We start from the raw sequence: 27898 nt of genomic DNA on the forward strand, positions 1-27898 counted from the left end.
GAAGACGTTATGCTCAGGCATTAGTCGGTTCTCATGCTCAGGTATTTTTCAGGGAAGTACATAAAGTGCCACTAAATATTTCATATTTATCAAGCAACAATATGGAATAGTTCACTCTTTAACGTGATATCTTGGGCATTCAAGGCAATCCTTAATTGCAGCCTTTATCGATCTACTTGGTGGGACCTTCTTCACCAGGGTGCTGCGGTATATTGTTGTTTTTTTGCGCAACAATGCACCTTTCCATTTATTCAAATGACGTCGGTAGATATCTGCAGTAACTTCGTCTGCGTTTTAATAGCCTGTACTGCACTATACTTGGTTGATCCTACAATATAAAGAGCAACATTTTGTAGATATTAGTATTTCGCTTCAGTGTCGATGTGCATGGCTCACCGGGAGTAATTCATGATTTAAGATAAATAAATATAATGAAACCTTCTGAATGAATGAGTTTTCTGTAAACAATAAAGACAAATTAAAAATGAAGGGACTGATTCCATGAGGCTTGTTATTTCTGTCATCATTATACATATATAATGGTTGATAAAAGTACTCGGAAACTTTTGATGTATGACTCCCGTCGTGCACAGAATACTATGTTTCTGGGTTTGAACTTTGTTTTTTAAAATATGTGTGGTTGTGATCAAAAACGAATTTGTTAGCCGCCAAATATGGTTGTCTCATAAAAAAGAAGTCATTTTTTGAATAGCCTAATTCATCAAGCAAAGGGTAGAAGTGAACCAGTTCAAATATATTAGAATGCAGGTTTGTTTTTTGTCTCGAGTCATAAAGGGAATAAAGTTTCAGGCAAGATAAATTTTGCACAAAGAGCGTTACCATTCATGTTGACTTTCATCACATTGGTGACTAATAATATGACAAAAGTTTTTCAGTTTTTGTTTACGGATTATAAAGAAAATATATGAAATGTGTGTCTCTGCGGTAATAAATATAATAAAACAACGGCTGTTTTAACTGTTAACATCCAATATAAATATAATTTTCCTTTATCTTAATGCATGACATATCACTGACCGATTAATAGATAATAAACTTAAGGCACTGATATTTTTACCCAGCGACTAACTCCTCCATGCCGCTCTCAATCTACTTCGAGACTACAAGTTCCGCCTTCCGGAAGACCACAATCGCGGACTCCATCACCAGGACGCCCTTCTTCCAGAACTCCATCAAGGATCCCAATAAGAAGCCCATTACCTCGTACACCTTCACCAAGAGTACCAATACCAGCTCGCAGCCCAGAACCGGTATGCACGCCCTGTTCACCGGATCAGGCGGACTTTGATCTTCTTGAACGAAAATTTGCGAAAAAAGAAGCCCGACGAAAATCTAGGGTATGTTTGGATGGTTGTCTAGTTTTAAGCTATTATGTACTCACGTTAGAATGCTGCATTTGTTCTAGATGGCACCGGCTGAGGCTCAACATAGAGAACGAACCAGGAGGATGAAGATACAAGAAATGGAAGAAGAAGCGGACAGAAGGCGAATGCTTTCGCCCGGTCAGAGGGAGTTCGAAGATATGGAGAGACAGATAGAACAAGAAAGCAGGCCCAAGAAGAAACGTGGCCGGCAACAGAAAGACCGAGACTATCGTGAGATTCAACGTCGCGCGATGATAGACGAAATGGCGGAGGATGCGGAAAGACAAAGACTAGAACGAGCGGTAACTACGATATCTATATAAATGTAAATTAAAAATTATTTTGTTTTAAGCACTCCACATTTCCAAAGTAATGTGCGTTTATATAAAATTGTAAACTCCGAAAGTTCTTTCTCGTTTATAAAATATTGACTGATATTCATTTGCGTAGTGAAACTTGCTCAACTATAGCGACTGCTACTACTCTTTAGGTCGTCAGAGATATGGCCGCATATGATTCTATGGTTAGCAATACTCGACGTTTGGTACCATAAGGTTCCGGGGTATAAAAGACCAGCACGACTACTAGACGGGAGAATATATCTTCCAACTAAGTTCTGAAATTTTCAGGGCAATTCTCCCATCGACGATTTATTTTTTCGTAAATCAACAAATCCAAAACTCTGTTGACATATAAGACATATATAGGAACACTATACAAAAATTGAATCAACTAAATTGAGATCTCCTTATGGAAAATAACAAGTTGTGGGAAATCAAGGGGATGTAAAATCTCCTAATATTAACAATCTCAACAAATTCCAATTGAGCATTCTTGCTCAGCTGCAAACAGGGCATAGCAGACTAACGCATGATATGTTAAAGGCATTTGAATATGCTTTTCAGCTCTTTAACGGCCGCTGGATTGATACACCATTTGTAATTCTTCTCTATTGTAATTTGTAAAGTATATTATTTTTGAAGGTCATTGTCATTTTTGTATACTTTATTTAGAAATAATTGTAACTCGACCCTAAATAGCCCAAGAGGATGATGGGCTTTTAAAATAATAAATAAATAAATAACAAATCCAAAACTCTGTTGACATACGGGTTCTCGATGAACTGGATTCCGATCATCACGATTTTTCGACGCTGGGTGATATCCGAATAAAAAAAATCCGTTTTCCAAATCAACTCAGGAAACTGACTAGAATATTTTAAAAGAAACTTTGTTGTGAATTTTAAAACATACAAACAAACTTAAACAATATGGGCTCCAAGCAAAACGATAATACAGCTATTATACCACTCGTTTGGCCACATAAATTCATCACCCAATGAAAAAAAGCTTTGTGCGGTCTTTAGAGACCTAACAGCCTTTGACAAAGATTGTCATGAAAGTTTTATCTATAAAGCCTTAAAAGTAGGTATATAGCTAAAGACCTGATAATTTTATTGCAGTTTTTTGTTAGAGGATCGATCCTTTTCCAAAATTATTCATAATTTAGTCAAAACTGATGTCCTTTAGGTCCTCACTAACGTCCGCATTATTTACTTCATTTATGACGGTGATCCTGTTATAGCATCAATTAACCTACAAACCTAAATCAAATACAAATGTGGCTGAAAAGATAGCACATAAAAGATAACGAAATAAAATCCAGTCATATAAATTTGACGCTTCGTAGAAGATCACATCCACCAATCCACTCCCACAAGATGAGGATGATAATATATACGATCTAGTATGCACCTAGATCGACGCTTAACTTGGAAGAACCACATACTGGTCAAACGGAAACAACTTGGACATAAATTCTATCAAATTTATTGGCTTATCGGGCGCAAATCCAAATTATCATTAAATAACAAGATATTATTGCATAAATCTATATTCAGGCATATTTGGTCATATGGAATCCAACTATGGAGAACCACTAGGAAGTCTATTATATCCATCATACAACTGATCGAAAATAAAGCATTGCATGCCATTGTCGATGCTCCATACTATATTTAAAATAATTCATCCCAATGTACTTGCTAATCAGCTAAAAATGTGAAGTGACAGTTGAGACTAAAACGTTTAATACCTCCGATCTGATTGTTGGACATATATAAACTTTAGCATAACACTAATTAATTAAAACAGTATTTTATATAGATCACTTAATGAAGTGATTTTCTACATGCCGTGTATAAATAATATAAACAAAACAAATACTTATTGCCCTATGGGCATATTGTGGAACTACTAAGAGTAATAAAAATAAACTTCGGAGATGTATGAAGAAGAAGGTGAAAACGGCACAATACGCGATCAACACTGCCTTCTTCGCTAGTGCACGTTCAGTGGGTACCCCTAAGAGAAAATTAAAAATATAAATATATGCCGCGGCCAAGTGATTAAAATTCAGGTTGAAAATCGACCCATGGAAAACCAAATCCCTCATCTTCCACCGCCATAGAGACGTTTGCGCTAAATCAGTTGAGAGCGGAAAAAGTCCATGGAGACAAAAAGCCACCCACCAGATTAATAAGGCAATTAATAAAGGATATAGAGTCGCCTCGGTCCTTTATCTACTCATCTGCAAAAACAGCAAAATATCATATATCATCAAGGTTGGCTCTACATGGATCAAACACCTGGTTTGTAACAGTAGTGCAAAACAGTAGATTCTAAGGAAATCTCTAGGGAGCCCCATGATATGTCAGAAATGCCCAAATACATCGGAAAACTGGCATACCCACGGTTCAGGAATTCATCAAATCCCTTTTCCTCCATATCTTAGACTCCTCAAATTATCAAAACTCCTACGTCAAATGCGTGCCAGAGGCATTAGTGTCTAAGTCACCTTTCGACAATGTCCCCTAAAAGCCGTGCCAATTGCCAATTTATCAGCTGATAATTCAGGATCTAAAGAAAAACTATCTATCTCTTTTGCATTTCATTCCTTTCCAGTATCACTTTCGTATAACCTAGACCTAACTTTATATCCTTCTGTCGACCACGTATAATATTTAACAATTTAAATAAAGAAGTTTAGATCAATAAGTGTTCTTTGTTTCCATACAAATTCCTTCTACGAAATAGTAGTTAATAATGTATAAAATTGTAGCTAAGTTTTGTGCGGTGTAGCTAATTACAGAAGGAGACTAAAAAGTAGAATTGTAATTAAATATTTTTATTACAGCAGGATTTTAATAAAATATTTTATTTAAATACTGGTCAAAATTTGCATAAAACATTTTCAAAATACATCCAAAAATACGAGCTAGTCGGTCTACTGATAAAAACAAGCTAATTATACATTGTTATTGCTTTAAATATTATAAATTATACAATAATTTGTCGAAAAGGAATACATTTGCTGAATGTAAGAACACATATTTAACTTTTTATTTTGTGATCCTTTTCAATTTTTATATATATAATTGCACGTTATCCATGTTATATGTAATGATTCAAAATTGTCCATTTTTGCCCTTTGTAATGTTATTTATTTTTTTTACCCATCAGATCATACAACATCTAATTAATAGTTGTCATCAATATCTATTATATCTTATTACTTTGCTTTTCTCAGGACGTTGTACATAATTATTTGCTTTAAGGCCTTCTTCCTCACATAATCTCTGAATGTACATTTTTGGATTCAGTTGATTTTATACATTATTTTTCCAATAAATAAAAATGTCTAGAGATAGCTTCATCCACAAACGAATTTAAAAAGTTGCCTAGTACCATTAACTAACATTTGGATAAAGTAAAATATATGTAATCAGACCCATAAAAAGGTATGTAAAAACTTTTGGTTGCAATATTACAACATATACACTTAGTTCTTAATCTTTATGTTGTTATATTATATATTCTCTCTTATCTGTATGAAGTTGAAAGCACAGATTCGTCGGCTTCGAAACTATCTACAGAAAAATACACAGTGTTATAATTTGATTTATAAATCTGCAAATTTACTTCCTTTGAATATATGAAAATATTATGTTTGTTCTTCTAATTCTATTGAAGATTCTAATGTGGGTTGAGCGACTCCTCATTCCAACATTTAACTTGTAGCCATATTTTATTTTTCCATAGGTTGAGAGAAATAATTTATGAATACACACATGTTTTGTATTTATATTTAATTATCGACATAAATCTTAATCAGATTTATTATTAAAACTACAATAAGGAATTGCATCTTGGTTAAACAATCCTTCACATTTGGGTCCATATTTATATGGCCTGAAATGAAAAGAATAAATAACGTTGAAGTTTATTATTATTTACTTTTAAAAACTGTTTCTAGGGAGGGGCAGAATCCTTTGCAAAATAATTAATATTATTTGAACCCTCATATATTGAAAACAGAACCAATATTATGTTTTTGTATTTAAATAAATAATATTTACTTAAATTAAATTCAATTTCCTAATAATTATACATAAAAATAGAAGAAAATAAACATAACTTAACTTATAACTTATAACTAAAAAAATGTCTCTTCTGATAATTATTATAAACTTTTATAACTTTTAAGATATTTAATATCATCTTTAATAGTTAACATTTAATATGAAAGTATATGTAGAGATAGAATTTGGTTGTATCAACTTTTATCATGCCTCGAAACAAATAATTATTTTTAAAGATATGTTACAATTTTGAGTGTTCAAACCTCCCAATACTGTTCTTTTGAAAACGTATTATATTTGATGTTATTTCCTTTTTTTTTCGATATTCTGATATGGACTACATCTGCGAATTTCACTGTTGATATATCATTATCATCACTATCATCATTATCATCATTATCATCATTATCATCATTATCATCATTATCATCATTATCATCATTATCATCATTATCATCATTATCATCATTATCATCATTATCATCATTATCATCATTATCATCATTATCATCATTATCATCATTATCATCATTATCATCATTATCATCATTATCATCATTATCATCATTATCATCATTATCATCATTATCATCATTATCATCATTATCATCATTATCATCATTATCATCATTATCATCATTATCATCATTATCATCATTATCATCATTATCATCATTATCATCATTATCATCATTATCATCATTATCATCATTATCATCATTATCATCATTATCATCATTATCATCATTATCATCATTATCATCATTATCATCATTATCATCATTATCATCATTATCATCATTATCATCATTATCATCATTATCATCATTATCATCATTATCATCATTATCATCATTATCATCATTATCATCATTATCATCATTATCATCATTATCATCATTATCATCATTATCATCATTATCATCATTATCATCATTATCATCATTATCATCATTATCATCATTATCATCATTATCATCATTATCATCATTATCATCATTATCATCATTATCATCATTATCATCATTATCATCATTATCATCATTATCATCATTATCATCATTATCATCATTATCATCATTATCATCATTATCATCATTATCATCATCCTTATCATCCTCAACATCATCATCATTATCATCATTGTCATCATTGTCATCATTGTCATCATTGTCATCATTGTCATCATTGTCATTATTGTCATCATTATCATCATTATCATCATTATCATCATTATCATCATTATCATCATCCTCATCATCATCATCATTATTCAAGCAGGTGATTCCACCCAAAAAGTCGATTTCGCCACAAAAGTTTGTGAGGAACAATTTCATCTGCCATTAGACAGACACAACCAAATCATTGTAACTTGCTTTCCTAAACTGTGTTCTGATTATCGCACCTTAAACGAATTGCTTCATTTCTAATATGATATCGGAAATAAATATCTAGAATTTACCTTAAGAATCGCATTTGGTCTCTTTTCTTTGCACCGTGTTAGTAGTAATAGATACCACTTTTTCTTCTAAATTATTGGTTCAATATACTTGAAGTTGACCTAATGATTTACAGTAGCAGGGTCTGTTATCAAAACTTGAAATTTTATTCATTAGTTTTTAAGCCATATGGTTCTGTGCTGCAAGGTATAGCATGAAGAATGTTAGAACTTCTGCATCCGAATCAGTGAATATAACACTATCATCAGCTAACGTTAGATCGGTCAAGGAGCTCGTAGCATGTTGAGCGCCACGTCACTTTTTAAATACTTTTAATATAATTGCCGCCACTACTATGTTGCACATAATAGTGGCCAAAGCAGATGGCGAATGCCGACTCTGATTTCATATGGATTTAAGAATGTGTTGGCTTAAGTCGTCATAAGACAACTTAAGGAGTTCAATAACTTTTAGGGTAACACATTTTATCAGTTTTAGTAATTTATAGAATTGGTTATTGTACGAATAAATTCCCAACAATGAATATAGTTTATTTGCATAATAGCCATTTTCCTTTTGGTTTCATGCCTTTTATCTGAATAATATTTAATATTTTAGAATATTGACTCGCTATACATTGTTGTAGCTTCTTCACAAGTGACGGTTAAAAATGGTAATGTACTGATTATACTACTCACGACACTGAAATTTAATTAAAAATAAAATGATTTTAGGGGCTTAGAATAAAGTATTTTACATTCATTTATTATTATTAGAATATATTTTTTACATTTTTTGTAGCCATAATAATTTGAAACTTAATGTCTTTCAATCTTATCGTTTGTTTTGAAGGCTGCTAGGCGATCCTGTAGAGCTAGAACTCCCGAACGGCATAGGCCTGCTGGTCAACCTGTCCAAAGAAGATCACCTGATATATTATCTCCAACTGGATCTCCACTTAGGCGTACTCCTCCAACTCCTTCTCCATACCGTTCGCCGTCGCCACCCCCAGAAGAGTTTGGAGCAGATATAGAAACAATATTAAATACAGCTGGTAATTGGATCAACATTGTCATATCATATTTGTTCATTTTTTATCCTGGAAGATATTTAAAATGTACGTGTTTTTGTTTCTAGTTGTCTGTACGTTAATTATTCTAATGTACGCATACTTATAGTGTCTAGATTAACAGCTAATAGATATTGGGATTTTTAATAAAAGACGGGTCGACGTTGAATGACTAAAATATCACCTTTCGTACTATTGGATTAATTAATATATTAATATAATTGTTATATATTCATCTATGTGAGCCTGTAAATTAATTTTAAAGGAATATTTTTAATTTGAAGCTCTATTGTGGAAAATGCATTTACTTCAAATCATTTTTTGTTGTTATGTTATTATGTTTTGTGTTTATTGATAGCCGCTACTTTTCACATCTGTCAAGCAACGTACGGATTCCATCTCGAAGGAACGATCCATCTTGCTCTGTTCAGCCAGGTTACGATTCTTATGTCGCAACAAGTGGTAATACGGTCTGCAGAATACGGCGGGTGGGTTAGACCTTCCCATTTTAATGTCTCCAAGTAGGTTTTCGCCGGATTTGTAACAGGTGGTCGAGCGTTGTTATGCCGATAAATATTATCTTTTGATGCCCTTGTATTTCGGGTGTTTTTCGTACAGTGCTAAGATCGAACGCATCAATCCCTCAATCCCTGTCTTTGTCTTCAGCCTGTGTCAGAATAACCACTTTTCAAACATTCCAGCCAGTATTCACATGTTCAAATCGATGGAGAATGATTACAACTAAGCTTCACATAGCATTCGATGACCTTTATCTGCAATTTTTTTAAGTTAAAGTAAAAAACAAAACTTCGTGTAAAATCGATTTACTCAGTACAAGATCAAATATGTATCCTGTTAGTGACAAATAACTTCAACAGAAAGTTAGTTATATAACTACCTGAAGCATCATGTGTAGAAATCCTTTATAATCAATTTATTCGACTGTACATCTAAGGACGCCAACCAATTTGAAGTTGGTGAGCTGAAAAATGACAAAAAGTTTGTTTGAATGAATTTTGGGCCAGCGCCTTGTCGTTTCTCATTTTTAGGACGATGTTGGAGAGGTTACGAAATAATATGGACGTAGAGAATATGTGGTTTTCTTACAACAACGCAGTAAACGGTAGGCATAGCTAAACTGGCTACATTTAGTCTCATTAGAATTTCTCTTTTAGAATTTTCAGAGCGTATAATAGGCAAGATGACTTTGCATATGTCTCTTTAGTTCCAAAAATAGTTTCACTTTGCTAATCTCACCATATGCATAGCATGATTTTATGAAAATGAACATACTGTTTGGGTGGCAATATAAATTGCTCCTCTGGACTAACCCATGATTTTTTGTTTTTGAGATTGTCGTAGAAGGTCCAATATTTATTATTAGTCGCAATACACTATAGTAAACTTTATTCCCTTTATAGCTACAAATGAATGAGACTACGATGTTGAAAAGGTTCGATATGATATTTTCAGTTAATTCGTGTGATAAGATCGAGTGTTACATCCTGTTTGTGGGTCCTTTCCATCTCATGTAAACATCTGGTTAGAGAATCAGTTGATTTATCAGCTGATAAGCTGTTTGAAAGTTAATTGAGAATTCAATTATTGTATTGTAAATTGTGGTCATTACCACACTTTTTAAATTGTTGGATTCAAATATGACAATAGGGGTATGATGGAGTAGCGCCACCATAAGTAAATAATAATAATTTTATTATAGCTATAATGGACGAGACACTGGAACCTTATTACAGTCCACCACCTTCACCAGAAGCTCCGTCCATTCCGGCAGCAAGCGCACCATGTACTCCGCAGGGCACGCCACCTCGAACACCACCAGGTAATTTATATCATTTACATTATCGAATAAAAATAAAATATAATTTCAAATGCTGCTGAAGCTCCAACACTTCCTCGATTTGATTTTGCTGATCCCGATCAGTTTTTCGGAGCTGAAGTTGGAGACTTTGGCGAATTATATCAAGCACATGAAGTGGGAAGTGTTTTCGATGCGAGTCCGCTTCGTTTTGAGTCACCTGAACCCCTGCCAGGTAAAGACCGTTTTTCTGAAATTCCTACAAAGTTAACCGGAACCGTTATTGAGTAGAAGTTCCTGCTGGGCTTGAATCTCCGTACGTCGTTCCTAGGTTTCATTTTCCTGAAGTAGAACAAATGTATTTGGAGAGCGAGTTTCCAGAAATGCCTGATGGTAAATTAATGAAGAGAAATAGGGTTCTTTTAGTACAAATATTATTTTCAGATGCTGGTATGTTGCTGGATGCTGAAGTAGCACCGGAGCTGTCGCCGCTGAGAGGACATCAAGCCTTGCTTGAGTATAATATAGCCTTATTAGTATAGCAATTAGTTCAATAAGTTCGTAGACATATATCCGTCATGAGTATGAGCAAGAACTCGATGCTAATTTATTGATTTGTTCTTCATAAAATCATAATCAAAATATTACTTCGATCATTTCCAGTAGTTGTTAGGATATTAGAAGTTGATGACACAATGGTAAATATGTTAGGTGAATATTCTTCATTGGAAGCGAGATCCAGATTTAGTCTAGATTTATTGGATGAAGACCCAAGCCAAACTCAAAAATAATTGGCCGAAGCATTAAATATGGCCTAAGAAACGATTAGCGACTGATTGCGAGCAATGGAGAACATCCGAAAGATAGGATGATGGCTGCCACATCCATTGAATGACATTATTAAATGACAGATAAATGGAAAATCGAAAAAACGGCTGTGAAATATTACTTCAAAGGTATGATCGAAAGTCATGTCTGCATCGGGTGATGAAAAGTGGATTTATTTTGAAAATTCTTTCGAATCACCTGGCGAAGCCGGCTGATCGACGACAAGGCCAAATCGTTTTGATTGCAAGACAATTTCTGCGTTTGGTGGGACTAAAGTGGATCAATTTGGACCACGCATTGATGGAAGACGTCTAGAATGGACCCCAAGAAACGATTATTTTACAGCACGCGCAGTCTCATAAAGCAAAACCTGGTGTTTTCAACATCTGTAAAATTAGTGAAGTAGTGTATGAGTTGTTCCATACAAGTCAATCTCATATGTGAAATTACGCTGTAATGACACTGTGTAACATACAAGCTCTTTTTAGAACTAAATGTTGTATATATATACAACATTGTTTGATTTCTGTTCTGCGAACTTATTGTACAGTCCAATATTTTTTTGTTAGTCCTATCTTTAAAATTAATGTTTTGCTTTAAATATCATTACTTTCGAACTACTGCTTGTCGTGGTCTTAGACCCGCGTATATTGGCGTTTGATTAACTACAGCTTGTGGAATAATCAGCAGGCGCATCCGATTTTACACTCCTGTCTCTTATTAATAATGCAATCAAACATTAATGTCTAAAGAAGGATTATAGTTTACGATGTTCTTCTGAGCGCACTAGCACTCAACAGTATTGCTAATGATATCTGTTAATTGGAACTGAGATAACAAAATAATTTACAAATATTTCGTTCAAAAGTTCAGTGATATTATGCTTCAATTTTCATTGTAATACGCTCTGCAAACGTGTTGGAAAATGTTAATTACGGTTTTAAATTATTATGAAACACTTCAGTTAAAATAATTGAAATAATTATTACCAAAGTGTAATATAAGAGCGCATTATTTGTTACTTTACTGAAAAACAAAAACATATAAAATGGTCTTTCTCAAGCTACATTTACAGAATATATTCGTTGTAGCTTGATGAAGCGTAGGAAAACTATTTCTATTTCTGGAAAATCATGGCAAAAAGATTTGAATTTGAAATGTTACCAATACTAGTAAATTATACGTAGATTTCCAGAATATCTTAGTTATTAGAATTATTCGTATATTTGAATAGTATAATATATATTCTTGAATTCACAATGTAACTTAAATTTTTTCTTGAAACTCGTGTCCAAATTAAACCAATTTTATTGTTATAATGTTCATATTCTATAATATAATGCGGAAAATATGAAAAACCATTTATGAACTTATTTAAAACACAATAATCTATATATATTTACAATTACTCAATATTATGTAGTTTAATACCAAAGCAGTGGCGAATTATAAATGGTCTCAGCCAAATACAATAGAAATTCCTCTGTCAATTCAGTCAATACATATACATTAAGTGCGTGTGTAGAATTTGCACAAAACAATCATGACTATATTATTTTTCATGTTGTCCTTGATTCATTATGATTGACACAAAATTAACTTCTCTTAAAGTGGGATAGGAGAAACTGAGATTGTGACCTATATAACATTAAACAATATATCAATGCTTCAAGAATTTTAAACTCACTTTATGCTTTGTACCTGTGGTATTCAGTCGGTTTGCTTGCCGAATATTATATAAACTAGTGATTGCCCTATGTGAAAACATATTAAAATATTTGCAAACTATCTCAAGAACTAACACTCACTAACATTTTCTAAATGGTATTTAATTACTTTCAATACTGTAACAAATTCAGAGCATCAAATATTATCAGGTATACATCAACAACTAAATACTAATAATACAATAGTAATAATAATTAAAAACAGAGAATAAATGAATAAAACAATTTTGAAATTGACATTTGACTTTAGCATGTATATCAAAACAATAACGAATACAAGTAAGTAATACAAACTTCTAAAATAAAAAAAATAAATAATCAAAATAATGCATGCAACGTTCAAAGAATAAAATGTCATATAGTTACATATACGCATATTTTATTGCATTCATCATTAAACATCTTAATATATACAAATGATTTAAAATATTTACAAACGTAGTGTTAATAATTCATAATTTGTCCTATTTGTCCTATGTGTTCCATTGATGCAAATTGTGTAGTTACTTTTTATTCCTTTAGTTCATTTTAACTCCTGCATATTTTCATTTCTTTATTTATGTATTCATATAGTCCTAACCTTTTATACATATTACTCACCTAAATTATATATTACAAAAACAATAAATACACAAGGATGGTTAAAATAATATTTTTGTTACCAAAATTTTTGAGTAAAATTGCATTGGTCTTTGCTTATTTATTTCACTCCTCGATCTCACCCTTGCAATAATCTTCATTTTGTCTTCTATGGCTTCCTTTTATCTATTGCTTTCCACTTTGCCTTGTGTCCCACGTGGGAACTAACAACTCACCAACAAATGAGAAATTAGAATTCTGTCGAATATTCATTTTAAATATTGATGTAAAAATCACTTTATTTGTTATTTGGAATATTCGGTTAGTATTTTGTTAAGAAATGCATTTAATAATTAAACCTGAAATTAATCAGAAGTCAGTACTACTAAAATTTACACAATAATCTTAAAAACTTTGGAATTGCCACTAGTAGATTAACATGCTATATCTCTAGAGCCATGTCAGTTAATAATAATCTTTAAGCAAGAACTTTTTTTCTTATTCTTCACCAGAAATTTTTTTTAGAAATAAATTTTCACATATATCTGGTTTTTCTTTCACAGCTGTATATACATTCTGTTTAAACGGGCACATTAATTTGTTTTCTATGCAAAAAGCGTCAAATATAATTTTAAGTGTCCGTATTATTCTTAATCGCTTTTTATCCAAACTTGCCATAACTTTTTAATAATTCCAACAATACGAGAGTAACCTAAAGTAAGACAAAATTTTATATAACATTGTCTAAAATTACATAATATCGTTCTGTAATGTTTTAACCTCTCACTTTGTTTCCAAATATCGTTTGAAATGTAAAAAGCAAACACTTACTTAATTTTAACGAACATTATTCTCTATTTTATTTTGTAAATTAAAAAAGTTAATCCTGGCCAGACTCGATCTTAGAGTCTTATTGTCGGAAAGCTAAAAGTTTAACCCACACGACTACCGACACAATTAATTTGTGTACTTTATCGCATATATCCCTCAGCTATTGATGATTGCTCGATTTAGACGTATTTTGTTTTATTGGAACATATTTATTTGTAGGGCACATTACATAGAAATATTAGCTCTAAAAATTCTTCCTTGATATAAGCTTTAATCTTGCGGTTTTCTTCAATAAGAGAGGCAACATTTTCGCTAATGCGATTAATATATAGAACTTTATGAGTGAACAAATCTAATTTTTCCTAATGATCACTGCTTAAATTATTAATTCTATATCAACCATTGGAATTTTAGCAGCTAGTCTGGCTGCAATCTGATCCAGCCGAACAATAACAATTTTTTATAACACTTCCTTGAAGCTTTGAATGCCTATAATCCTTTGATACACTCTTATGAGTTCCCTATCGATTACACTCAAAAGCAGTGATGTTTATGAGTTCTCATGGTCAACTATGCTTAACATTTAATGAATTTCGTATGGAATTCAACCCAATGTCCACATATGTCACTTCAGATTAAATCTGCTATAAAACCCATTGTGATTATATCCACAAATCGATGGTTTATTCATTATTGTCTACATTACTATTTATAATCAGTATTTGTATAGTACAAGAACAAATAAACTATAAGTTACAAAATCCTTAACCTTACAAAACATCTCTTACCAGTGTACTCTAGGTACTAATGTGTTAAAACGCAAACAGTCCGTTGTAGCCGCTTTTTGGACAATTTGGTTTAATGTGATGTAAACCTCCACATACATAGCACCTTCTTGTCGCTACTTTTAATCTTGTTTCTTCTATGTCCTCCTCATTGTTTGCTTTTAATTTTATATCTTTAACCAATATATCAACGAAGTTTAATTGTACATTTTCCACTGTTTTCAATGTTGGTACTATTGTGTCGCATTTACTTGATAATGATGAGGAGTAAGTGGCAAAGTTGATCACTTTGTTTCAGATATACTCTCTTTTAAGTCTTGAACAATAGTATACTTAATATAATAATTTTATAAGAACTGATTTTCTAGCTTATCGTTCATATTTGTTTCCAAATTAATTAATTTTCTCCATAAAGAAAGCTTTCTGAATGACTTGGGTCGCACAAGTGCTCTTCTCAACGCTTCAAATTTAGCAACTGCACTTGTGCAATATTTAGTTATATTCGTTTCATATAGAACGCTTGTCCGATAGTCCCTGCACGGTTATCGATTGTGTCTTAGAATCCTAGTTGTTCCATTTTAATATTTCGGTTGCACCCGTTTGTCCTTTTAAGATGGCATCACTGCAGTTTTCAAGTTTTACAACTGTTTCTATTCTGAACTCCCAGTTGCTAAAATTATTGGCTTAAAAATGTATACTCTATACTGATACTAACATATTCCGCCATTCTATTTTCGTTTTCCTGTTTTTTTTTATTTGTTTGTATATGATTATATATACGATACCACTGAGTCCAGTTGTAATTAGCTTTGGTTAATTCTGTATTTTAGCGTCACTTTATCCTTCCTAGATTGGGAGAACTGAACCCATAACCTGTTACGAATGATTTGTATTTCGGGCGTCAGAACAACTTAGGTAACGATATTAAAACTAAAGCCTTATTTTTAACTCATATAAAGACAACCGCGGAAGCTTTTTTCTAACTTAACATTTTTCTTTCTAGTCTCTACTAGGCTGGAATTTTTCACTGATATTAATGGTTAATATATATTATTCTAAAATAATACACTTTTACACTTATATTGCTTTTGTAGCTTTTATCTTATTCGTGTTATATTGTTACATAACTTAATGATATAGTGGTAATTGACACGCGTGCGTTGTGACGAGTTTAAAAAGGTTTTATGAGCAGAATAGGTGAAAACAACCGTTTACTATTTAAACTAAAAATTTTAATACAAATTATATTGCACATAATAATTCACATTGCACTTTAATGTTTCACAACTTTTATTAAAATACAATTAAGTCATGCTTGATAACAAATATGAGTTATCTTTGTCTAGTTGTGTATATTAATACTTTATGATTATTATAACGCGAATGACGTAACATAATACCGATAAAGGTGAGTGATGCCGATAGAGTTTTTAGGTATTTAATTCAGTAGTATGTGCTAATTGTTGTTTACATGAATATAACAACCTAAATATAATATGAATGTTACTGGTGATATTATCATTCTATGGGATCAACTTGTATATTAGTACTAACGCGATAACGTGATAAGAAATATTAAAAATTGGGATCAGAAATAAGAAATTGCTTAAGGCTTCGGTTATATTTTGTTTATGTGTTCATATAAACACCCTAAAATATATATGTCTACCAAAAAAATAAATGGAGTAACGAGGATATCTGTATTACATATTATTAGATTTTAAATCCTTAAATGCTATGATTTTTAAAAATTTCTAAGTGCCCTATATGATGAAAAATGTGAATAACGAAAAGTTTGCTTAAAAGCATTTTATTGGTTCTTTAACTACTCAAATCCAAATAAACAGTGAATAGATAAAATAATATTGACAACATATAATATAGTACATCTTGTTGCATGTTGACAACACCGTTGTCTTTTAGTGCATGCAGTCTTGTATACGCTATTTTGTATGATGGCTGGAACAAGCGATCAGTGAAATGTGTGAATTCTCAGGATTCAAATGAGGGCAAATCATTGATGCTTGGTTAGCGGAAGCGTCTGCGTTGAAAAAAACTGAATTGTTTAACGTTTCACGAGCGAACATATCCATAGTGAAATCAACACACAAAACATGTTGAAACATCAGCGACAAAGAGGAATAGTGGATCATTGAAATCATTGTTTAAGTTATTTCCTACAAACGCCGAGTTTATGTATGGAGGAAACTAAAATAAGTCCGAACTGTTTCTTAGAATCAAGCACGGGAATGTTCGGTTCTGATTTGGGCTGTAATATCGCTGTATTCTGGTCCTCTCATTCATATCACTGGTCAGATTACCATTGGATGAATATCCTCTATGATGAAGTACCATATTGATGTCATAAAAAGCTATATTACGGTATGATAATGCGCCATACATACACCCAAAATGATTCAGTCTTGGTTTGAGTAGCACTACAATATATCAAGCATCTTTCTTGGTAAGCACAATTGCCTGACCTTAACATATTTGAGCCGCAATGGGGAGTTTTAGGGCAGAGAACGAGGAGTAGATTTTCATCTCTAGTATCACTGAACAATGATGTGTTAGTATAAGAGTGGGATAATATTCAGCTGGGATTTAAGCATAATATTAAAAACAATACATTCACGCATATTAGGTACATCAAATTAATATTAAAATGCTATCAAAATTACCTATTTAAAATACTATAAATAACAGCTCTTTGAAAATGTTTTACCCAATATATAATGTTCATGATAATTTTTTTTAATAAAAACTAAGATTTGTATAAAATAGTTAAAATTAAACCAATTGGAAGAGAATATATTATCTCAAGTAAGATGGAACCTATTAGAGGACGGTAATAACTTATTATACGTTAGACTATTGTAGTATTAGGCAGAGCTACTTTTTTACTTTCGCAATTCTAAAATATAGTAGTTCCAAATGTTCTATTTTTAATAATTAGACACATACTGTCATTTGGTGTCAATGCACTCTACTTCAATTTGCTTCAATTGCAGGTTTCTAACGTCAGTGTATGATATATGCTTTTTGCTCTCAATAATTGAACCTCCTTTAAGCTGTTCTATATCACTATCAATCACAGCGTTTAAATCGTTGAAAGCATAAGCAGTAAATCAGATAAGTGGTGCAGAATCGCTATATGAATGCAAACGTATTTGATTGGACTCGATAGTAGATCTCTTCAAATTTAACAACAAAATTAAAGAATATCGAGTATCCATATATTTTTGTAATATATGTAATATATGTAATAGTATTATTTTGAGCATTCTATAATTAGTGGTTGTATACACTGCAATTTCTTGGTACTAATTAGAAAATATTATATTATGTACAGTCTTACGCGTATTTTTCTTTCCATTTAAAAAGGAAAAAAAAACCTGGCGAAGAATTAAAAGTTTAATTATACAGAATTTTAAACTACAAATAATCGATGGATATAACGATTGGTAACAACAACCTTCACACTGTCAAATTGGCACCAATTGTGCGCTCCTTTGACCTTTTAATCAAATATTCTGTATTAACGAAGAATGTATATTTTCTGTTCGAAAGTGGAATGGTCTGTTGTTACGACTGTTAAGATTCTGCGTGAAGATTATATGTAGATTGGTGTTTAATAATGTTAGATTATATGAATTAGTAGGCTGGCTTAACTGTTCTTCTAGCCACCCGATTAATAGATATTTCTGAGGGGGGAATGATCTATCGAATGATGAGTTTCTTGCGTCAGTAGATACCCAAAAGTTCCCTGAGATTATAATCTTTCCCACGGGTTTTCAAAGTATCGATTTATTTACACCATAGAATGTCTTTCAAGGCCCAAATGTTAACGTATTCCACCTTACCCTTGATGCTTTCAAATATGCCTGATTTCTCACATAATTTCTTACGCTTTCAGATGACCGATATCTTAGAAATTAGAGTATCTAAATATTTTGAAAAGACGCATATAGTCGTAAATGAGTATAACATAAATAAACTTGACGTTAATATACACACAAATACATTAGACGCCTAAATAATTTCTGCATGCAGAAATGTCAAAAACATCGAATTAATTAGTTAGGTTATGTCGTTTACATTGATATTTCTCATTTTCGATAATTGATATTGTTGACCATAAAACAAACACAGAATGATTAATCTGAATTTATAATAGCAGTGCGTTGACGCGCAGCTTTTACGCAAATATAGTGTTTTGCTAAATCCTTCAAAATTCTCTTAATAAGCAATAATTATTTTTCCGAAAATTTATTTAAAAAAGGTAATATTAAAATTAATAATGAATTTTAGTTATATTGCAAATATGGAACGAGAACAAGAAATTATAACAGACCAACAAATAAAGTCGGCTAATAGAAGGACAATGCTTTATGGCCAGGCCTTGGAAGAACTTATTAGAATGTATGCTCCGGAGCCGGATTCTCCAGGCCCGGGCCCAGATTTTTTGGCTGAGGTGTACACTCATAGTGTTCCTAGATCGTTTGTTCAAGGAGAGAGGCCATATATGCGCTCTGGGTAAAAATCGATGCAGAAATTCCACAAATAATTAAAATGTGTTTTATATAGATTACCAAGAAGATCTGGTCCGCCTTGTTTAGGTGCTTTACAAGAAGAAGCCAGGGTAAGGTTTGGTGCTAGTCCTCGAAAACCAGTAAGGGGCAGACCAGCTCCAAGGTAAGTGTTGGTGATTAAGTAAATATAGCTAATTAAATGAATGAACGATTCATTTTAATTACAGGATATCCGAGTTTAGTCAAAATTAATCAAAAATAATATGGATATCATAAAATAATATATAAAAGCATTGTTATTGGCTTGTTTTAATGTAATTTAACTGTAATATTTCTTTATGACTCAAATTAATATTTGATATATACGTAATTCATAAGGGACTGCGAAATTCACAGCAGTCTGTGAAAAATTAATTTAGCAGCGAGTCCCCGGCATACCATAGTAAAACACATTTTTTGGCAAAATTATTTTAACATAATTACCTTCAAGGATGATACACTGATTAGCAGCCCTCTAACTTTTCGATACCATTTTTGTAGTACGATTTGTCCTTTGCTTCAAAATTGGCCTGAGTTTCGGCGATCACCACTTCAGTCGACGAACGTTTCTTCCCAACGAGAGATGAGGAAGCAATTCGCAGCCCAATCCATGGATTTTTGCCATCGTTTTCACTGACATGTAACACGGTGCATTGTCTTGGTGAAACAGCACTTTCTTTTTCTTCAAATGCGGCCGTTTTTCGGCGATTTCGTCCTTCGAACGCTTCAAATCCAATAACGCTATGTAATAGTCGCTGTTGATTGTCCTTCCTTTTTCAAGGTAGTCAATGAAAATTATTCCATGCGCATCCCAAAATACAGGCGTCATAACCTTGACAGCCGACTGTTGTGTTTACCCACGCTTTCGAGCAGGTTCATCTTGTGCAGTCGACTCGGATGACTGTCGATTGGACTTCGGAGTGAAATGATGGAGCCATGTTTCATCCATTGTCACATGTCGACGTAAAAACTCGGGTTTATTAGGCTTGATCATTTTCAAACACTGCTCTGAATCATCAAATCGTCGTTGTTTTTGGCCAAAAGTAAGCTCGCGCGTCACCCACTTAGCACAGAGCTTTCTCATACTCAAATATTCGTGAATGATATGATGTGAATGATATGATGCTATTTCATTCAATTTCAATTTACAGTCATTCAAAATCATATTGTGGATTTTTTACATGTTTTCGTCGGTAACAACCGCTTTTGGGCCCCCACTGCGTTCACCGTCTTCGGCGCTCATTGCACCACGTCTAAATTTAGCATACCAACCCTTGATGGTTGATTTTCCTGGGGCAGTGTCCGGAAACTTGGCATCGAGCCAAGTTACTGCTTCAACTGTATTTTTTCCTTTCAATAAGCAATATTTTATCAAGACGCGAAATTCCTTTTTATCCATTTTTTTTCACAATAACAAAAGTTGCTTCACTTATAATGCTATAATTCACAAACTAATAATCCGATAGCTGTCAAATTTATACACGCATCTTTTGGATATAATTCTAGTAGTGCCTTCTATATGTCAGGCCAGGGATTTTTCAATTGATCGGTTATGAATATATGTTATCCATTTAAGGGAATGCTTCAATGGAAGTAACAAAACTGTGTTATAATTTTATTACAGTATTTTAAAAAGAAATTGACACAAAATTGATAAGAAAATATTATTGAATGGCGTTAATAATTATATTTGGAATATTTATAAGCTTCTAATTTGAGCAAATTTACTTTACTTTTTGAAGTTACATTGTACTAAATAATAGAGCAACTTAAATAACGTGGTCTGTAATAATATAACGTATTACTTTAGTAATCATATATGAGATATTTTAATACCGTTTTCTGTGCTATTAGGCCACGTCCTAAACCGAAACCTAAAGCGCCCCCTGTTACTCCACCAACGTCAAGAAGTTCCTCAGCTCAAAGAGTAGCTGAAGCACGTAAACATTATCAGCAAATGGCCAAACAAGCGCCACAAGGTAGAAGGTCTTGTAACGCGGTTAGTATTCTCCTAAAAATGGATAATAGATAAGTGATTGAAATAACTCGTGATAGAAATGTAATATGCGATTGCCGTCATCTTAGTGATTTTAGGGTTAAGTTATCATTTTTATTTATATTTTTTTTACTCTTTGTGATTCCACAATCTGCCTTATATATATGCCGTATATTTTTTCTAACGTTTATTGCTGCTATTTCTATATTAATTCAGTTTGTAACGGAAAGTTTAGAGAAATGTTTCGGTCTAAGTTTTCTCTAAATGAGAACCAGTTAGTTCTATTATTGCACAGAGAAGGGGGTTTATATTTGATTGCAATTTTTGAAAAAAGTGTTACTATTATTGGTGAATGATCAGAAGACAGGTCAAAACATGATTCTGCATGACACTTTTTTGTACCAATATTTTTTGTAATACAGAAATCTATAGTATCTGGCTTTTTATTTCTGTCTGAAGGCCAATATGTTGGTTCACCAGTAGAGATATGTTGTAAATTATCTGTCTTTATTGCGTTTAGTACCTCTCTACCTTTTGAGGTTATTATTCTTGAACACCATATTAAATGTTTTGCATTGTAATCTCATCCGGCTATAAATCTACTACCTAGCGTATTGAAGAATTCGTGAAAGTGTTCTGCCTTGTTGTTATGTTAGGGTGGGCAATAATTTTTATTTATATAAGAGCTTTAAATATAACTGTAATTTCAGATCGTGTTTTGAAGGATAAGTTCGGGATCAATTTCTCAAATCCTGGAATTTTTGGGATGAACAAAAATAATTGAAAGTGTTAAAACGAAACGTGCTTTATATTACTTGTCGTGTTGTCATCGACCTTGAATATTTGGTATGAACAAACATATTTAAAAATGTTTCATAAAAGGAAACGTACCTTATTTAACTTGTCATGTTCAGCGATCTTGATTGTCAGTAGATTCTGTTCAATTTGCAGAACTGATGAAGAACCCCCCTTGAAACGAAAAGTTATTTCGGTAGTTAACTATTTTGTAAAACTTATCCTTTTTTCAATTGTTGGGAAATTATATACAAAAACTATGTGTTGATAAGAACTTTGCACACTGCCAGTGTACACTCTAGGTAGCTTTTGGAAATATATTTTTCGAATGAGAACTCTATCGAGATTTGTAAAAAATATTAGAAGCTCTGTATACAATACTAACATATTGGTTGAGAAATTGGTATTCTCTCTGAGCGCAACGTATGTAGAGACCAACTTCTAATAAAATATATATGAATATAATTATAAATATAAAATTAGTTTCTAATAAAATATATTGGAGTTTAAACCTTTCGCATGGACAAATCATTGACAGTCGAAGCTTATATTCATATCGAAAATTGCTTAGCTGATTGAGATTTTCCAAATTTGGCACCTTATTATATACCTATAGAGTAAAAGATCTCGTTTTCTGAAAAAAAAAATATTTTGTCATCAAAAAATCTACCTACTCCAGCAACCCAAGAAATCATTCTGAAAATCGACGAGTTATAATACGAATTTTAGCAATGTTCGCTGATGTTACAGATTTAGCTCTACCTAGGTTCTACTTGTTCAAGACTTAGTATAATAATAAACGTATTTAAGTTTAATTATATTGAATAATAAAATGTATTTGTGCAGATTACCCATCATAACATAATTTTCATAGAGAATGATAAATCATATTAAACAATCATATTAATTGTTTTTTAATTACCAACTGTACTGTAATAATCAACTGTACTCATCATATTTAGTATCTCTTTGCAGTTTTGCAAGTTTTTCTTGTTCATTGATAATTAAAAAATAAATATAAAGCTTAAATGACTTTGATAAATATTTTTTTGTAGGAAATAATGATTCTGGCGCAGTAAATGTGTTACAAAACCGGAAAAGTATGAGAGAGTTGGAATATTAATCAAGAGTATTCTCTTGATGGAATTTATATTGGTGTATCATTATTTTATTTTAAAAAATGATGTATTGTTTTATTTAAGTATTAGTTTTGATTTAAAACTTGGAAGGTTCAAATGTTACCGAATAGAAATTTTGATTACAGTGAAAATTGTAATAAAAATTAAGCTTGCACTAAAAGGCTTAATCATAAAATATATTTTAAAGGCTGTGCCACAAGCAGCACAACGAGGACGTACACTTCCACCAGCATCCCGGGCACCAGAACCTTCAGAATCGCGTCTGTCTGTAGCGAGAAAGGCACCAGATCAAGCTCAACGTGAAGCTATGGCTCGCATTAGGGCAAGGAAGCAACAACTTGCTAGAGGACCGGCTCCTAAAGGAACAACTTGTCCAGGGAGCAGAAGTTCTGTACCACAAGCAGCGGGTCCATCAACAGCTGTAGCTCCATTACCTGCCCAATTGAAGCCTTTTACAGGATTTATACCACAACAAGTAAGCAGAGGCCGATAGATTATTGATTTAAAAAAATAACATTGTAATTATTTATAGGCTCTGAAGAACATGCCGCAACATTTGCAGGAATCTATAGCGAAACGAGGTTGCTCATGTACATTAACTTAATATTTTAATAAGCATCTTGTTAATTGGATATATAATTATAGCTGTAGGTTCGTGTAACAGACAGGAACCTGCAAGAAAGGTGGTGAGGAGGACTAGTTCTAGACAGAGAATGGTGACAAGATAAAAGCAAATGGTACAAGAGTGTACCTGTTTAATATCAGATTGTGTGATTATGTTAAAGTAAATAAATGAAGATCTCAATGTAAGATTATTATTTAATTTTTCGATTGGCAATCAATTGTTGGAGGTTGGCAATACTATAATACCTATGGCAATACAAAAATTATAATAATCTGAATATCGTTTTTCATTGAGTACTATTGTTCAGTTTTAAATTACTTAAATAATATATATATATATATATATATATATATATATATGTTTACATTAGCATTGTGCTTTACTTCTGCGCTAACACCACACCAGCTCCAAAGGCTTAGCAGTATTTAGTCGAGAAGCCCGACTGCCTTAACATTGACTATTAGGTTCACTTGTTAATTATGTTTACTGACATTTGTATTTTCGTTACTGCTTATTCGCGGGTTTTACCTCAAAAATAACTGTTATAGCATGCTGCAACTCAGGAAATTCGCCAGTGTGAATCAGGGTACGCTACTCCGCGGCACTTCCGCTTTTATTTCTTTCAATTCTAAATATATGGGACCACATATCAGACAATAGATGAACCAGGCAAACCACCACACGAAAGGACCACGTATAGATTTATAACACTTCTACTAGTAATCGATAAATTCATTGGAAAAATCATTCTAAAACAAAACAATAACAGCAATAATACGCTGATGGTACTACTGTTCTGTCAGTGGATTTTGACCCAAAATCTTTTTTATTGAAACTTCAATGTTATCGAAACAAAACAGAGAAAGGGTTTAACCAGTGGCGAATAAAGGCAGAGCAAAACAAGTACACCCATGTTACTTACGCATCGATAAAAGAAACGTGTCCGTTGCAAAGTGCTTGAGCGTCTACGTGGATCACAGATTCGGAAGCACATCCAGACTGAGCGTCAGTTTCAGAGCAAATAAGTTGACAGAAATTACCGTGTATTAATTAACATGTTACCACTTCTACTTAAGCTAGTATACAAAGCCGTGATCAAGTTAATCAGGATATACGACACTGCACTAAGGAAATCAGTAATCAACAGCAATATTGAAAAATTAAGAAGATTCTAGAGCAAAGTATTAAGAACTGTGTTTAATATTGTCTAAATCATTATATTGATATTTACATGAAATCTAGATCTCAATATGAGAACAGTGAGGTAGGAAATAAGCCAGGATATCTTAAATATTAGATAATTCAACAAAATATAAATGAGTTGACAGTGGCACTGAATTAGTAACTTCAAGCTGAATTAGTAGTTAGTAGTAGAACACGCTTTAGTATATGTGACAATTAAGGATGTGCAGGTGGTGTTTGTAAATAAATCTATATGCAAGTTTAATGGATAATTCGAGCAACTGATGATTATTAATTATTGATATTGATCAAAACCCATGGAATACCAATCCAAAAAAAATTAAGCCAACGCCAATTATACCCGTCAAACTGTTGTACTCCCATTTTTATCGCTAGAGGCTCGTCTTCCTCATTCTTGTGTCTTCTGGAGATATGCAACTAAAGTTTTACTTCTGTCCAGCCTGGTTACTGGCACGACTGGGATGTTTATTCCTAAGATTTTCTACTGTTGATTGTATTTGCAATTACAATAACAAACACAAGTACATCTAGGTCCCAGCAGGATTCGAACCCGCGACTTCGCAACAGTAGGAGAACCATCCTTGAAAAATCATTGAAATAATAATATATTATAAACATTTTTAAATCTATCAATGCATATTGTTAGAGAGTTTTTTTTTATAGAACCAATGACTATTGTTGGTCACGTATTGGAAATTTATTTTTTTGGCATAGGTTACCTTTTCTTGAGATGTCTTGATCACCACCACGTACCCCGAATCTTAGTTACTTCAGAGGCAGATATTCCTATAATTCATAATTTTCATATAATTCACTTAATTGTAATAAGTAAAGTGTTTCATTTATTCGCAAGAAAGTCTAGCTGAAATTAACAGCTGTTAGAGCAAGATGAATAAATTGACTAAATAAAATAGTTTAAATAAAACAACCTCAAAGATAGTTACACTAAGAAACTACCGAGGAAATTCTCCAATTTCGAAGGAAAACAAATTAATTAGCGCATATGTAGGTTGCGCTCTAACATAAATTATTCAAGCGAATTAAGGCATTCAAGCTCTAAACAGTTTATGGAACTTATTGATCAGCATATATCATCCTAGAAGTGCAACTGAGAGAGCAATGTTACCGCAAAATCTCGAAGGAAGCGGATTAATAGATATCGGTAGGCTACTTTATCAATAGGTAATGAACATAAGGAATTATTTCAGCATAAAATCCGAAACATCACTGCTACACAGGAAATGTGCCAAGTCGATAGAAAATCATTACAGGTTTATTTCGAAAAAAAAACTTTCAAAGAAATGGAAACATTTATTTATTCGAGCTATTGGCTATTTTACTCTATAGGTTTTTTTCCACCTTTCAGGCAATTTATGGATGCCATCCCAAAGAAACTGTTTGTTAAGCAAAATCATTAATCGAGCCATATTCTACCTTGCGAAATTGGCGAAATGCCGCTACAAACGCGTGTCCTATTGATACGAAAAAATGATAGATGAACCGGCCAAGCTCTGTAGAGTACGGCGGGTGTGATAATATATCCCGTTCAAGTGCCTTCAAAGCTTCCTTGACCGCGCCCATTCTGGGCGCTTTCCGGTCAATCCGAGATTTTAAATTGATCATTTGTTATCGGTGACGATCACTATTAACTATTTCTCAAAATTACAATAGTTCGTAATACGCCACATCACTCTTATCCCGCCAAATACAGAGCCTCGTCTTGCGACCAAAACGCTTTGACTTTGAAATCGATCCGTTGGCTTCGCCAGGTGATAAGCCCATTTTTTTTCACTTAGGGATTTCAAAATTAATTCACTTTTCATCCCCCGTCACTATTCGACGGAGAAATGACTTCCATACCTTTAAAACAGTATTTCATACATGATTTTTCGATTTCCCATTTGCCGTCATTCAATTGACGTTGCTCCCATCTTCCCATCTTTTGGATATTCCCCATTGCTTGTAATCGGTCGCTAATCATTTTTGGGCCATATTTAACTGGGTTCTGGGTTTTCCTCCAATAACCCTTGCAGTTTTGCACGTCGAAATCACGACTTTTGAATTTTCGAAACCAAGCCTAACATGTTTTTAAGGTCACAGTATGCTCATCATAAGCTACTATCCGAAAAAGATGACTTTCAGCAGTTTTTTCCATTAGATTAAATAATAGTTATGCGTGCTGTAAATACACGTTTTCAGGAACTTGAATTTGATATTTTCAACGACACATGCAAATAGGGATGTCAAAGCTGTGAAACAATGCAACCTTACAGAGGGTTGCCAGATGTTTGGATCTACCGGATATAAAGAGTAACATGATTCGGTTGTTAAAATAGTCCTCCAAGATATCGCTGATAAGTTGGAACTACGCCGCTATATATCAATACGAGTCTGTTCTAGAAAAACGCGTTTAAATTTTTTTTCTAGAGCAGCGGGTAGTCCATAATAGAGACCATAATAAGAAAAATATGTAATACTGTTGGCTATTAGCATAACAACAACTTACTCACAAATTATATTGAAAATCTATCTAAATACCGTGATGTAGAAGTCCAATTAAGATAGCAGTGACCAATAAAGGACATCGGAACTGTATCAATCATTTTCTCAACAACAAATGCAGAAAGCAGTTTTGTTGGCGGCAGCTCGAATAATCCGAACGTTCTTATTTCTTATAAAATTATCGATCA

The 27898-nt window shown here is 32.7% G+C and overlaps 1 protein-coding gene across 1 annotated transcript in view; it reads left to right on the forward strand.

The window, feature by feature from the left end:
- LOC143205367 (uncharacterized) overlaps nt 1-24190 on the forward strand; it is a 112967-nt gene extending 88777 nt beyond the window's left edge. Inside the window, exons 58-70 of the mRNA XM_076418619.1 lie at nt 1083-1358; nt 1427-1687; nt 8097-8298; nt 10034-10153; nt 10215-10364; nt 10421-10522; nt 10574-10646; nt 19191-19415; nt 19467-19574; nt 21305-21449; nt 23568-23855; nt 23913-23970; nt 24026-24190. Of these exons, the coding sequence (XP_076274734.1) occupies nt 1083-1358; nt 1427-1687; nt 8097-8298; nt 10034-10153; nt 10215-10364; nt 10421-10522; nt 10574-10646; nt 19191-19415; nt 19467-19574; nt 21305-21449; nt 23568-23855; nt 23913-23970; nt 24026-24108 (2091 nt within the window). The 3' untranslated portion in view covers nt 24109-24190. The remainder of the gene's footprint in view (nt 1-1082; nt 1359-1426; nt 1688-8096; nt 8299-10033; nt 10154-10214; nt 10365-10420; nt 10523-10573; nt 10647-19190; nt 19416-19466; nt 19575-21304; nt 21450-23567; nt 23856-23912; nt 23971-24025) is intronic.
- The last annotated feature ends 3708 nt before the right edge of the window (nt 24191-27898 follow it).

Source organism: Rhynchophorus ferrugineus, unplaced genomic scaffold (assembly GCF_030347505.1).
Source record: "Rhynchophorus ferrugineus isolate W39M unplaced genomic scaffold, kcgeb_rfMv2 rfM1, whole genome shotgun sequence".
NCBI classification, from domain to species: domain Eukaryota; kingdom Metazoa; phylum Arthropoda; class Insecta; order Coleoptera; family Curculionidae; genus Rhynchophorus; species Rhynchophorus ferrugineus.